Source organism: Jaculus jaculus, chromosome 5, assembly GCF_020740685.1.
Source record: "Jaculus jaculus isolate mJacJac1 chromosome 5, mJacJac1.mat.Y.cur, whole genome shotgun sequence".
In the NCBI taxonomy this organism is placed as follows: Eukaryota; Metazoa; Chordata; class Mammalia; order Rodentia; family Dipodidae; genus Jaculus; species Jaculus jaculus.
Window position 1 is genome coordinate 171,464,020 of NC_059106.1, and position 12,618 is coordinate 171,476,637.

At 52.7% G+C, this 12,618-nt stretch overlaps 1 protein-coding gene across 1 annotated transcript; it reads right to left on the bottom strand.

Annotated features, from left to right (window-relative positions):
* Positions 1 to 8,170: 8,170 nt before the first annotated feature.
* On the bottom strand, positions 8,171 to 11,965 carry LOC105944836 (keratin-associated protein 10-3-like). The gene is made up of 3 exons (XM_045149216.1): positions 11,877 to 11,965; positions 8,670 to 9,017; positions 8,171 to 8,483 (listed from the first exon to the last, which is right to left on the bottom strand). The coding sequence occupies exons 1-3, from the start codon at positions 11,963 to 11,965 to the stop codon at positions 8,171 to 8,173; spliced, it is 750 nt and encodes a 249-aa protein (XP_045005151.1).
* Between the last annotated feature and the right edge of the window lie 653 nt (positions 11,966 to 12,618).

Consider the following 12,618-nt stretch of genomic DNA (forward strand, 5'->3'; position numbering starts at 1 on the left):
ATAGGGCCAGCCCTGGTGAGTAGCGGGGCTCTGGCTCCCTTTTTGGAGGTGTTGGATCTGTTTCCCAAAAGTCCCCATCCCCTATGTTGGGCATGTCCCCTTTCTTTGGAATTTGTCCCCATGTCCCTGTCGGTGAGGGAGGTGGAGACTCCAGGCTGCTTCTGCCTGGGCTGCGGCAGCTGTCTAGCCCTGGGCCTTGGCCTGGGTGGGCATCCTGCAGCCGTGGACCCAGTGGCTGGTGGGCTGTTCCCTCTGCTCACTGCTGCTGTGTGCCAGTGATGAGATCAGTTACGACAGTGCCAAGTGGGCCTGTGTCTGGTGGCGCGGCACCGCCTGGCCGAGGCTCGGGTCCTGTCAGCAGCGCTCCCGTGCTCTGGCACTAAAGGAGGCCACCACGTCACGACCAGCTGGGGTACGACCAGGTGTGCGTGGCCACTTATTTCCCATCAGGCGAAGATGGAAGATCACTGCCTGGCTGCCTTTGAACTTGGTAAAGAGGAAGGTAGAGCCACTTCTGCCTCTCCTCTGCCCGTAAAGATGCCCCACAGCCACTGAGTGTTTCCTTAGCTTGAGCCCAGAGCTGGGTCCATAGGCCCAGGGAGGGGGTCACAAGTGGAACAGGCAGGACATGGTGGCCACAAGGTCTGTGGAAGGAATGTTCTAGCATTCACTTTCAGGAGGTGCCACCTCCTTTGGGGTGAGAGGTAGTTAGTATCGGAGTCCCCCTGATAGGCCTACCACAGGGAACACACAGTGTCAGGGAATTGCCTGACAGTGCATATTCGGGGAGGCAAAAAGAATTGAGCTATTCAAAGGAAAAGCAAATTGGATGATGGGTGTCACTGGGCAATAACCTCAAGAGGTGGGTGGGGGTCTTTGTATGAGGTGATGGGCACCTCTGTGTTAGGTGGGCGGGGGGTCCCTGTGTGAGGTGGTGAGAGTCTCTGAGTGAGGTGGTATGATCTTTGTGTGAGGTGGTAGGGGTCTCTCAGTGAGGCAGTGAGGCCTCTGTGAGGTGGTGGTGGGTTCTTTAGGTGAAGTAGTCTGGTCTTGTGAGGCAGTAGGGGGGTCTCCCTGTGAGGCAGTGAGGTCTCTGTGTGAGGTGGGAGGGATCTTTGTGAGGTGGTGGAGACTTGTGTGTGAGGTGGTGGAGGTCTTGTGTGAGGCAGAGGTGTGCAAGATGGTAGAGGCCTTTGTGTGAGGTGGTGGGGTCTACGTGAGGTCTTTGCGTGAGGTGATTGAGGAGAGCTTAAAATTTAAACAAGCTTTAAAAAATTTTAAGTAAAATATATGAGCTGGTTAATTGTCTTATCGAATTTCATTTTGCAAATGAAATTGTAAGGTGGTTTTATGATGAACACTGTTTAGATTTAGGGATAGAGGAAGGCTAATATGGTCACAAACATTCTGGCCCCCAGTAAACATGGTTTATTTGTTGTTTTTAGCATTCTTGTATCATATGTCTCTAGAAAAACAATTACCTCTGTATACAATTTTGGCTTTAACAGTTGTGTTGGAGGCTCTTGATAAGATAGTAAACTAGAACCCAGGGAGACTGGCTTCTTTCCTCTCTCTATTTTCTGCCTCAAGCCAAAATAATTCCTTCCCCACTTTAAGTTGTTTCCACAGGTATTTGTTTGAACAATAGCCTCCAGACTGTATTTAGCTATTCTTGGCTACAATTCGACAACTCCATCCTATTATGAAAACACTCTTAATTGGCTCAAACTGCCTGGACTTGAGGGGAAAGGGTGAAAAGTCACACCAAGGAGGCCAGATCCATGCTGGGGCACTCAACTCACTCTATCGTGATCCTGTCTGGGGCAGTCAGCTCCTCCCTGGGCAGTCAGCTCTTCCCTGAGCAGTCAGCTCCCCCCACCCCCGACAGTCAGCTCTTCCCTGGGGTAGTCAGCTCTTCCCTGGGGTAGTCAGGTCCTTCCTGGGGTGGTCAGCTCCTCCCTGGGACAGTCAGCTCTTCTCTGGGGCAGTCAGCTCCTCCCTGGGACATTCAGCTCCTCCCTGGGACAGTCAGCTCTTCCCTGCCGTAGTCAGGTCCTCCCTGGGACATTTAGCTCCTCCCTGGGGCGGTCAGCTCCTCCCTGGGGCGGTCAAGACTACCATAGGATTGTCCGGGTAGCTCCCACTATAGTGCTGGGCGAGGCAGTAGGGTGCTGACAACTATGTTAACAACTCCGCGGATGTGTGACGGCCCATATGAGGGTTCAGCTGATCAGAGTCTGGAATTGTGAGCTCCTGTGCTCCAGAGGCAGGAGGTGCTGACCCCTCACAAGGGTGGGGTTATTTTATTATTGCTGTTTTGTGTCATCTCAGAGTCATCTTAGTGACATCCTAGGAATCACAGAAGCAAAACAAAGCTGGCTTCCTTTGGTAGCTATCACGCCGGTACACAAAGCAGAGGCGTGTTCCCAACTTCTGGGAAGGCGCGTGGGGAAAGCAAGTTGCTGCGTTGACGTGGCTACACTGCCATCCAGGGGGCCCAGGCCCTGATGCCTGTCTTCTCCTGAAGGGGGGCTCCTTGGCCTGTGCCATAACGCCAGCCTCCATCTCTGGTCACATCGCGTCCTTCATGTGAGATCTCTCTGCCTTCCTCCCGAGGATGTGCTTGCAGGCAGGTAATGACCCAGGCTCATGTGGGAAATCTCCCGCCGCAGGATCCTTCCATCACTCTGGAGGCGGCCTGTCAAATCCCTGTCTCCTCTGAGTCACTTTTCCTGGTCCCAGAGGTCAGATGGCATGTGGACTTCTCCATAGTCAGGCTGCCTGCTGTCTCCAGACTCCAGCGTCTCTTATCCGTCTGCATGTGGGCCCTCACTCTGCCCTTCAGGCTTTTGCACCCCTTGGGGTGAGGTCATGGCACCTCTACCTCATGGTGCTGTTTGAGGGTCATGTGGCTTGAAAGATGCCAGGTGTTTCCAGAGGGACAGCCAATCCTACTCCTGTTGATGTTGGCCCCGTGGCAGGATTATAGTTTTTGAATTTGATTTTTAAAATACAGTTTTATTTCTTTATTTGAGAAGGAGAAAGAAGCAGCGGGGGGGGGGGTGGTGGAGAAAATGGGCATGCCAGGGCCTCCGGCCACTATAAATGAACTCCAGATGCATGCATCCCCCTGTGCATGTGGCTTACATGGGTCCTGGAGAGTGGAACCGGGATCCTCTGGCTTTGCAGGCAGACACCTTAACTGCTAAGTCATCTTTTCAGTCCCTTATTTAATTTTTTTATATTTTAATTTAATTATAGACAGAAAAACCATGGTAATTCCCTCCCCCTCCACATTCCCCTTCACAACTCCACTTTCCATCATACTCCCTCCCCCTCTCAATCAGTCTCTCTTTTATTTTACTATTTATTTTTGGTTTTCTGAGGTAGGGTCTCACTCTAGGCCAGGCTGGCCTGGAATTCACTATGTAGTCTCAGGGTGGCCTCGAACTCTCGGCAATCCTCCTACTTCTGCCTCCCGAGTGCTGGGATTCAAGGTGTGCGCCACCATACCTGGCATCTCTTTTATTTTTGATGTCGTCATCACCTCCTCCTATTAGGCTTTGTGTAGGCAGTGCCGGGCTCCGCGAGGTCATGGATATCCATGGAAGTGTTATACTTTGAATCTGAAATGTGCCCCACAGGCTTGTGTTTTGAGTGCTCAGTCCCTAGCCGGGGGTGCTGCTTTGGGAAGTGTTGGAGACCGCGCGTTGGGGCCTGGATGATAGAAACAGGTTCCTAAGGGCAGGCTTTGAAGGTCATACCTGGCCCCTGGTTTCTCTCTTGTCCTCTGTCACCTGGTCTGCTGCCACATGAATGGCCTCCACCACACACTCCTGTGCCGCCAACTGAGCTGCTTTATGGATGGATGAAACCTCTGACATCATGAGCCACGCAAACCCCCTCCCCTTGTGACAGGGAACTTGGGGTCCAAGAAAGTCTTTGAACCCCAAGCCCTAGTTTCGTTTCTAATTTTCATCAAAGAATTGAATACAAAACGACTGAGAAGGACAATTATTAAATTATTACATTTATTGAGGGAAGTGCAGAGTCAAGGAAAGATGCCCATGTGGCTAGAGGTCCCGTGTGGAGCACCTGGGAAAGCCGTGGAGAGGAGAGAAAGGAAAGCTCAAGGAGCTCCTGCCATGGGGCGAGCTAGGGGGTCAAGGAGCCCATGTGGAGAGTAAGGGCTTGGGGGCCTCCCCTCACGTAACCTGGCTGGGCCACAGCCGGAAGTTCCCAAGTGGCCAGAAAGCCTGCCCTCCCCTTGCAAAGGTTTATTTATTTATTTATTTTTAAATAATTTTTTTCCTTTTTTAAAATTTTTTTGTTTATTTTTATTTATTTGAGAGCAACAGAGAGAGAGAGAAAGAGAGAGAGAGAGAGAGAGAAAAAATGGGCACGCCAGGGCATCCAGCCAATGCAAACGAACTCCAGATGCATGTGCTCCCTTGTGCAACTGGCTTACGTGGGTCTTGGGGAATCGAGTCTCGAATGGGTGTCCTTAGGCTTCACAGGGAATCGCTTAACTGCTAAGCCATCTCTCCAGCCCCTTTTTCTTTTTCTTAAAGATTTATTTTATTAATTTATTAGAGACAGAAGAGAGAGAGAGGAAATGGGTGTGCCAGGGCCTCTAGCCACTGCAAACAAACTCCAGAGGCATGTGCCACCATATGCATCTGGCTTATGTGAGACTTGGAGAATCAAACCTGGGACCTTAGACTTCACAGGCAAGTGTATAAACTATATTTTTTGTAACAGCTCAGGTGAACCAGAGGGACAGCTGGTTGGTGAACTAGGGGCTGTCTCAGGAAGAGGCTAGCCCTGACACCAAGTTCCAGGATCTGAACTTGACCAATCACAATGTTTAAATCTTATGAAAGAACTCCCTCCCAGGAGGGGTCCACGTCGTTTGTGGAAAAACAGGTCTAGGGAACTAGGCAAGAGACAAAAAGTCAGATTATCTTTGATTTCTAGCCAGTGCAGCCTTTGCTGCCTTTTTTTTTTTTTTTTTTTTTTTTTTTTTTACCTCCAGGGGTCCAGTCTCCCCGGCTGTACTCCCTCTCACCCTTATGTTGTCTGGGTCAGGTATTTTGGTCACAGTGACCCAAAGTAAACAATACAGGTGGCATCATTTTGGGAGGTGAAATAGTCTCCCACTAAGCCCTTGGAGATTTCATTGAGCCGGAGTCGCTGGGTTCTCCTGTGCTCTTCCAGGTTTTGCCTAGTGGATGAGACACACTCCCCCAAAAACAAATCCTATGGGAGGATCTCCATGTTTCCCCTGAACCTCCAAGCCCTGGCCTCTCTCCTAGGATGGACGTGTCCACTGGGCTTACTGCAGCTCTGCAGACATTGGAAGTGGACACTCAGTCTCTCAGACTGGGGACATGATGGTGGGAAGGGGCGGGGGCAGCCGCAGGGGGACCACACAGCTAGGTGCTGGGCTAGCAGGATTTGGGGTGGACACTGAGGGTTTGGGTCCTAGGGGTACATTGTGCCAGGAATAGATGGACACACCTGTGACTTTTCACCGTGTCAGAATCTACTGAATAGCAGTGACTTCACAAGACACATTGGTTTCATTGGGCCACATTTTGCCAAGTAGTCTTGTTTTCCCTTGACAGATGGCCAAGGCAAACACAGGTTCTTTTATTCCAATCTTACTATAAATATTAACTCTCAGATCACACATTGTATCTATATCTGTATGTGTGATGGGTGGGGGTTATAGAATGATTGTAAACAGGTTAAGGAGGCCCTAGCGGAGTTCAGAGAGTTCAGAGAGGCCTGTGTGGGGCTGGAGGCAGTCACCGCTGGTGCTAACCCAGGTAGAGAGCTGCGGGGGCCGGTGCCCATCTGTGGGGCTGCAGGCTTGAGTTGAGGTGCAGAGGTGGGCTAAGGGGCAGTGGAGGTGAGGCGCAGGAAAGGGTTTTCATGGATGGATGGATGGTAATTCGAGTAGCAATGCGGACTGAGTCTGTCAGCCATCAATGCACACATTGGGTGACCCAGTGCCAGGTCAACGGGGGCTGTTGCCATTGTAACATTAGGCACACCCTTCTCCATCTAGTGCACTTGATAAGTTCTTGGGCGTTTGTCCTGTATGACTTTTTTTTAAAAAAATTTTTCTTGGTAACTTTTTATTTATTTAATAGTGACAGACAGAGAAAGAGGCAGAGAAAGAGAGAGAGAGAATGGGTGCGCCAGGGCCTCCAGCCATTGCAACCGAACTCCAGACACGTGCACCCCCTTGTGCATCTGGCTAACGTGGGTCCTGGGGAATTGAGCCTTGGGGTCCTTAGGCTTCACAGGCAAGTGCTTAACCACTACGCCATCTCTCCAGCCCCCCCCCCTTTTTTTGAGGCAGGGTCTCACTGTAGCCCAAGCTGACCTAGAATTCACTATGTAATCTCAGGGTGGCCTCGAACTTACGGCGATCCTCCTACCTCTGCCTCCTGAGTGCTGGGATTAAAGGCGTGTGCCACCATGCCTGGCTTTCAAACTTGAACTTTTGATACTCCTGTGTCTACCTCCTAGAGCTAAGATTACAGGAATGCACCACCACGCACTGTTGATGTGGTGGTGGTGGTGGTGGTGGTGGTGGTGGTGTGTGTGTGTGTGTGTGTGTGTGTGTGCATGTATGCAGAGCCACCTGCCTTGTGTGCATGCGTGTGGAGAAGAGCGTCAGGTCTCCCCCTTCACTCCTCTCCTGCTTCCTTTCGTTGGGATGGCATCTCTCACTGAAGCTGGAGTTGCTGTGTTTTGGTCACATGGGCCACTCTTCTGTCTCTGCCCCGCACTGGGGTCACAGGCACAACCACTCCCAGGGTTGTGTTTTTTTTTTTTTTTTTTTGAGGTGGGGTCTCACTGTAGCCCAGGCTGACCTGGAATTCACTATGTAGCCTCAGGGTGGCCTCGAACTCACGGCCGTCTCCTCAGCCCTGCTATGGTTTAATACATCCACTGCTCATACGGCCCTCATCTACTTTGACGAGCTTTTAGGGGTCAGTTATTTGTCATCTGTACCTCATGGCTCCAGCTAAACGGGTGGTAGTGTCTGGGTGCCCAACAGGAAGCACTTGCACTCAAAATGGAGCCGAATGCTGCCATCACGTGGAGCCGCAGGCACCGCTTGGCATAGTACAGAGTCACAGAGCAGCACAGCCTGATCTCCACAGGGGACCAGCTGGGTGCCCATCTCTGACCCCGGCGATACAGGCCAGGAGGCAGGCTTGGCTTCAAGGGCCCCAGCCGAGGAGCTAGGAGCTGGAGGAGCGCAGGGGTGGCCACCGCGAGGCGTGCAAAGCTCGGAGAGCAGTCGGAGCGGAGGAGAGACGGGTGGGAGGGGTGCACCCTGGAGGCCTGTGGCAGAGCCGGCCAGCCGACAGGGAAGAGAAAGGCCAAGGGTGGTGGGCAGCTCTGGAGAAAGGACAGGTGGGTTTTGCTGACTCTCACTGTTGAAAAGCCTGTGGGGGTCTTTATGGACTGAGCAGGAGCGGCGGCCTTCGGGAGAATGTGGGGACAGGAGGACCAGCCCTGGGCTTTGAGCTCCAGCGCCCTCCAGCTCAGGCCGCGTCGGGCGCGGGCGCAGAGCCGCGCTCTTCTCGGTGCTGGGCCCCTCCTCCCACCCGCGGTGCGCGTGGGCCTCTCCAGGGAGTGCCAAGCTGGTACCAACCTGGGCTCAGAGCAGGGTATGCTGCCACCCTGTCCCGGGGCTCTGCCTGTCCTTGCCGGGTTGATGCTGGGAGAGGAGCCCTCCAGAGCAGTTGCTCCACAGAGAAGGGGGACGTCTGGGGACAACCGACTTGTACAGCTTCTTGGCATCATGTCAGGACAGGACGCGATTCAACTAAGGATTGCTGGAAGAAGCATGTCAGGATGGGGTCACGTGGAGAGGGTTTATTGGGGTTCCAAGGTGGCTTTCAGCCAGAACAAGGCTGGTAGCTCCCAGCAGGAGAGTCCACTGAGGCCTGGAGAGCGGAGTGGGAATTCCAGGCTGGTGACAGGGACCCCAGGAGGTATGGGAGCCAAGGGCAAGGCAGGGCCCTCTGCAGCTTCGTGGGAGACCTTCAGGCTAAGAGGAGAGGCTGGGCTTGTACTTGAAGGAGCTCTAGGGCCACCGAGTAGAGAGGTGAGAGAGCCTGCTGGCCCAAGTGCGCTATGTCTATCAGCAGCTGGACTTCAGGCCCGAGCAGAGGCCACAGCAGGCCTGGCGGGAGCAGGCGGGGCGGCAGAGCAGGGACACGCAGGAGGACGGGCGGCAGCAGCTGGGCTGGCAGGAGGAGGCGCAGCAGGTGGAGGTGGGCACACAGCAGGCGGGTCTGCACACGGGGCGGCAGAGCAGGGACACGCTGGAGCAGGGCTTGCAGCAGACGGGCACACAGCAGGACGGCTGGCAGCATGAGGACTGGCAGCAAGGGGAGGACCCAGAGCAGACGGGGGTACAGCAGACGGGCTTGCAGCAGACGGGCACACAGCAGGATGGCTGGCAGCATGAGGACTGGCAGCAAGGAGAGGACCCAGAGCAGACGGGGGTACAGCAGACGGGCTTGCAGCAGACGGGCACACTGCAGGACGGCTGGCAGGGGGAGGACTGGCAGCAAGAGGGCGCACAGCTAGACTGCTGGCAGCAAGAGGGCTGGCAGCATGAGGAAGCCCCACAGCAGATGGGCACACAGCAGACGGGCTTGCAGCAGACGGGCACACCGCAGGACGGCTGGCAGGGGGAGGAGGAGCAGCAGGCTGGCTGGCAGCAAGACTGCTGGCAGCACGAGGGCGTGCAGGAGCTGGTGCAGGTGGGTTGGCAGCAGGGGCTGGACACACAGCTGACCGGGGTGCAGACCAGGGTCAGGCAGGGGGCACAGCAGCTGGGCTGGCAGCAGCTGGGGGCGCAGCAGGAGGGCTCGCAGCAGCTCTCTGGACAGTCGTCCACCTGCCAGGAGGATTCGGTGTGGGCATTGGAGCAGACGGACATGGTGGAGGCGGCCGTGGTGGGCAGTAAGGCAGGAAGTGAGCTGGGAAGGTGTGCAGCTTATATCTCTTCCAGGGCGTGTGCGTTTGCGTGTTGTCCCAGCCACAGCTCCTTGCTGGTGTGGGCACTTCCGAGGAGGCTCCTCTGGCTTCGTGACCTGCTGCCTTGCGAACCTCCCACCAGCTGTGGCTGCAGCCCACCCTGTGTGCGAGCCATGGGAAGGGCGTTCGCACCTCTTGTCTCCCCTGTCATATACTGGGGCCCCTCATTCTGGCTTCTCTCACCTCAGTCCTTGGATGAATCCTAAGCATATTTTAACCTTATTTTACATTCCTTTTTATTTTGAGAACCCAGTGATGGCCTGAGAGCTGTTTTCTTTAAAAATATTTTATTTATTTATTTGCATGCTGAGTGAGAGAGAAGAAAAAGAGAGAGAATGGGCATGCCAGGACCTATAACCACTGAAAATGAATTCCAGGTGTATGAGCCACTTTGTGCATCTGGCTTTAATGTGGGTACTGGGGAATCAAACCTGGGTAGTTAGGCTTTGCAAGCAAGCACCTTAACTGCTGAGCCACCTATCCAGTCCTGTTTGTTCATTTGTTTGTTTAAATCAACAATACTTAGATAATAATGGGTCTTTCTCTGAGCCAGGAACTATTGTGAGCAAGTTTGTAAATATTAACTCATTAACCCACATAACCTTGTGAGGGAAATGCTCTTGTTATTCCCAGAGCGGGAAACTGAGGCACAATTAAAAATGTGTAAGAGATAGCCAGGCGTGGGGGCACATGCCTTTAATCCCAGCACTTGGGAGGCAGAAGCAGGAGGATCACCATGAGTTTGAGGCCATCCTGAGACTACATAGTGAATTCCAGGTCAGCGAGCTAGAGTGAGACCCTACCTCAAAAAAACAAAAACAACAACAAAAATTATGTGTAAAAGAGCCCACTAACCCCCTTAGTGCTGAGAAGAAGTGACCAGAGTGCTCAGCACTGCAATGTCTCCATCACACCTTCCAGGGCTCAGGGTCCATTGCAGAAGAGGTGGCAGAAACATTGTAAGAGCCAAAGGAAGGGTAGGACTGCTTACAATGCCATCCTCCAGACAAAATGGCCTGGACATCCATGACCTCACATGCCTGGTACTACCTACACGGGACCATCATAATAAGAGGAAAAGATCATGACGTCAAAATAAAAGAGAGATTGACTGAGGGGGGAGGGGATATGATGGAGAATGGGGTTCCAAAGGAGAAAGTGGGGGAGAGGAGGGAATTATCATGGCTTATTGTCTATAATTGTGGAAGCTGTCAATAAAAAAAAAAATACAGGGGCTGGAGAGATGGCTTAGTGGTTAAGTGCTTGCCTGTGAAGCCTAAGGATCCCGGTTCAAGGCTCGATTCCCCAGTACCCACGTAAGCCAGATGCACAAGGGGGCACATACATCTGGAATTCATTTGCAGTAGCTGGAGGCCCTGATGTGCCTGATCTCCCTCTCTCTCTGCCTCTTTCTCTTTCTGTCACTCTCAAATAAATAAAAATAAATAAAAAAATTAAAAAATACAAAGCCAGGCGTGGTGGTGCACGCCTTTAATTCCAGCACTTGGGAGGCAGAGGTAGGAGGATCGCCATGAGTTAGAGGCCACCCTGAGACTACATAGTGAAGTCCAGGTCAGCCTGGAGTAGAGTGAGACCCTACTTCAAAACAAGCAAAAGTGCGAAAAAAGGGCCCACTAGCAAGTAGGGGTTCTTAGATGGTAACCCTGGTGGCTTGTGTTCCTAACCATCAAACTGCTGTCCCCAAGAGGAGAGAGAAAGTCAGCCTGCAGAGCTGGCTTCCCGATGAGAGCTGACTGATTGGTCCAAGCTGGAGCAGCGCTGGGAATTAGGGATGGGGGGAGGCAAAGACAGTATGACAGGGCTCAGGGGCCCTTGTTCTGAAAAAGGGCCAGTTCTATCCAAAGTGAGAGGGTCCAGGCTGATGGACAGGCAGGGAGTGGAAGGAGGTGGTTAGGAAAGGAGGTAGGAGGCTGCCTGCTGGGCACTGAGCTGCGTTTTACATTATCTCGCTGGACGGCCTTCTTGGTTGGGACCTGAGACTCTGATGATCGATCCAGGAAGGGACTGGGATGAAGGGAAAGTTCTTGGCTTTACCTAAGAACTTCGAGGCCGAGAGCCCACAGACAGTATGCTGGTGGGTTAGTGGTATGGTTTTGTCAGTTCATTTTTATTTATTTATTTGCAAGGGGAGGGGGAGAGAATGGGTATGCCAGGACCTCCAGCTGCTGCAAGCAAACTCCAGATGAATGTGGCACTTTGTGCATCTGACCTGGGGAATCAAACCCAGGTTACTAGGCTTTACAGCTAGGTGCCTTAATCAACCACTGAACCATCTCTCCAGCCGGCCTTGGTGTTATGGTTTGAATCTGAAATGTCCCATACCAGGCTGATGGTTTAACTCTTAGCCTCTAGCTGATGTGCCATTTTGGAAAAGTTGTGGGACCTTTTCAACATGAGATCTAGCTGGCAGATCTGGAACAGCAGCCATCGAGGCAGGGCTTGAGGGTTCTAGGCTGCCTTTGCTGCCAGCTGAGTTCTGTCTGTTTCTGGCCTGCCATGATGGACTGTATGCCCTGAAACCACGAGACAATACACCTCTCCTCCATTAAGTTGCTTCTGCCAGGGATTGAACATGGGCATAAGGAATCAGGGGCAGAATGTTATAGTCTGGCTGTGACACATCCCCAACAGGCTCACAGGTTCAAGTGTCTCAACACTGGCTCCTCAGCTGGCAATGCTGTTTTGGGATGCTATGGAACCTTCTAGACATGAACCTAGCTGTCAGACATAGAGCCGAATGGGGCGGGGGAGAGGGCTCGAGGGCTCTAGCTTGGCTCCACCTCCAGCTGAGCTTGCCCTGCGTGCTGATCCCCTGAGATGTGCGAGCCGCGCTCCTGGCTCCCATCTGGACAGAGGCTCGGCTGCCCATGCCTTCCCTGCCACGATGGACTTGCCCTTCTCCAACTGAGAGCCAGGATATTTTCAGTATTTATTTATATATTAGTATATTTATATTTGAGATATTTTATCTTTGGTCTTTAAGTTGCTTCTGTCAGGTGTTTGGTTACAGTGATGAGAAAAGTACTCCCTCCCTGCCCCTGAAATGAAAAGCTACAGTGTAGTGTTTGCCAGTGGTCGTGGGGCAAGAAATCTGCCCCAGAGAGACAGGCTGCCTGCCGTCTGCCGTGTGCCACGTCTGCGTGTCTGTGGTATGCATGCTCCCCCCCAGCCAAATTCAAGCTATGAAGGGGTCATACCTGCTTGCAAAAGCTCTACTTAAAGTTGGTTCTTGGGCTGGAGAGGTGGCTTAGCAGTTAAGGCACTTGTCTGTGAAGCCTAAGGACTCATGTTCAACTCTCCAGGTCCCACGTGAGCCAGACACACAATGTGATGCAAACACACAAGGTTGCACATGCTCACAAGATGGCGCATGTGTCTGGAGTTTGATTACAGTGGCTGGAGGCCCTGGTGTGCCAATTCTCTCCCTCTCTCTCATAAAAAAAGTTAAAGTTGGCTCTCCTACTGTGTAACAGTGTCTCATGAAGGCCTGGAGACTTTGGGAAAATGCTAAGGGAAAAGGAT

What these genes read in the sequence shown, in the direction of transcription:
- LOC105944836 (XM_045149216.1), bottom strand. Translation starts at nt 11,965, where the DNA reads ATGGGCAGCCGAGCCTCTGTCCAGATGGGAGCCAGGAGCGCGGCTCGC. An exon ending in CAGGGCAAGCTCAGCTGGAG is followed by an intron (nt 9,018 to 11,876) that starts GTGGAGCCAAGC and finishes ACACCTTCCCAG; the next exon opens with CTCACTTCCTGCCTTACTGC. An exon ending in CCCGTCTGCTGTGTGCCCAT is followed by an intron (nt 8,484 to 8,669) that starts CTGCTGTGGGGC and finishes CTGCCAGCCATC; the next exon opens with CTGCTGTGTGCCCGTCTGCT.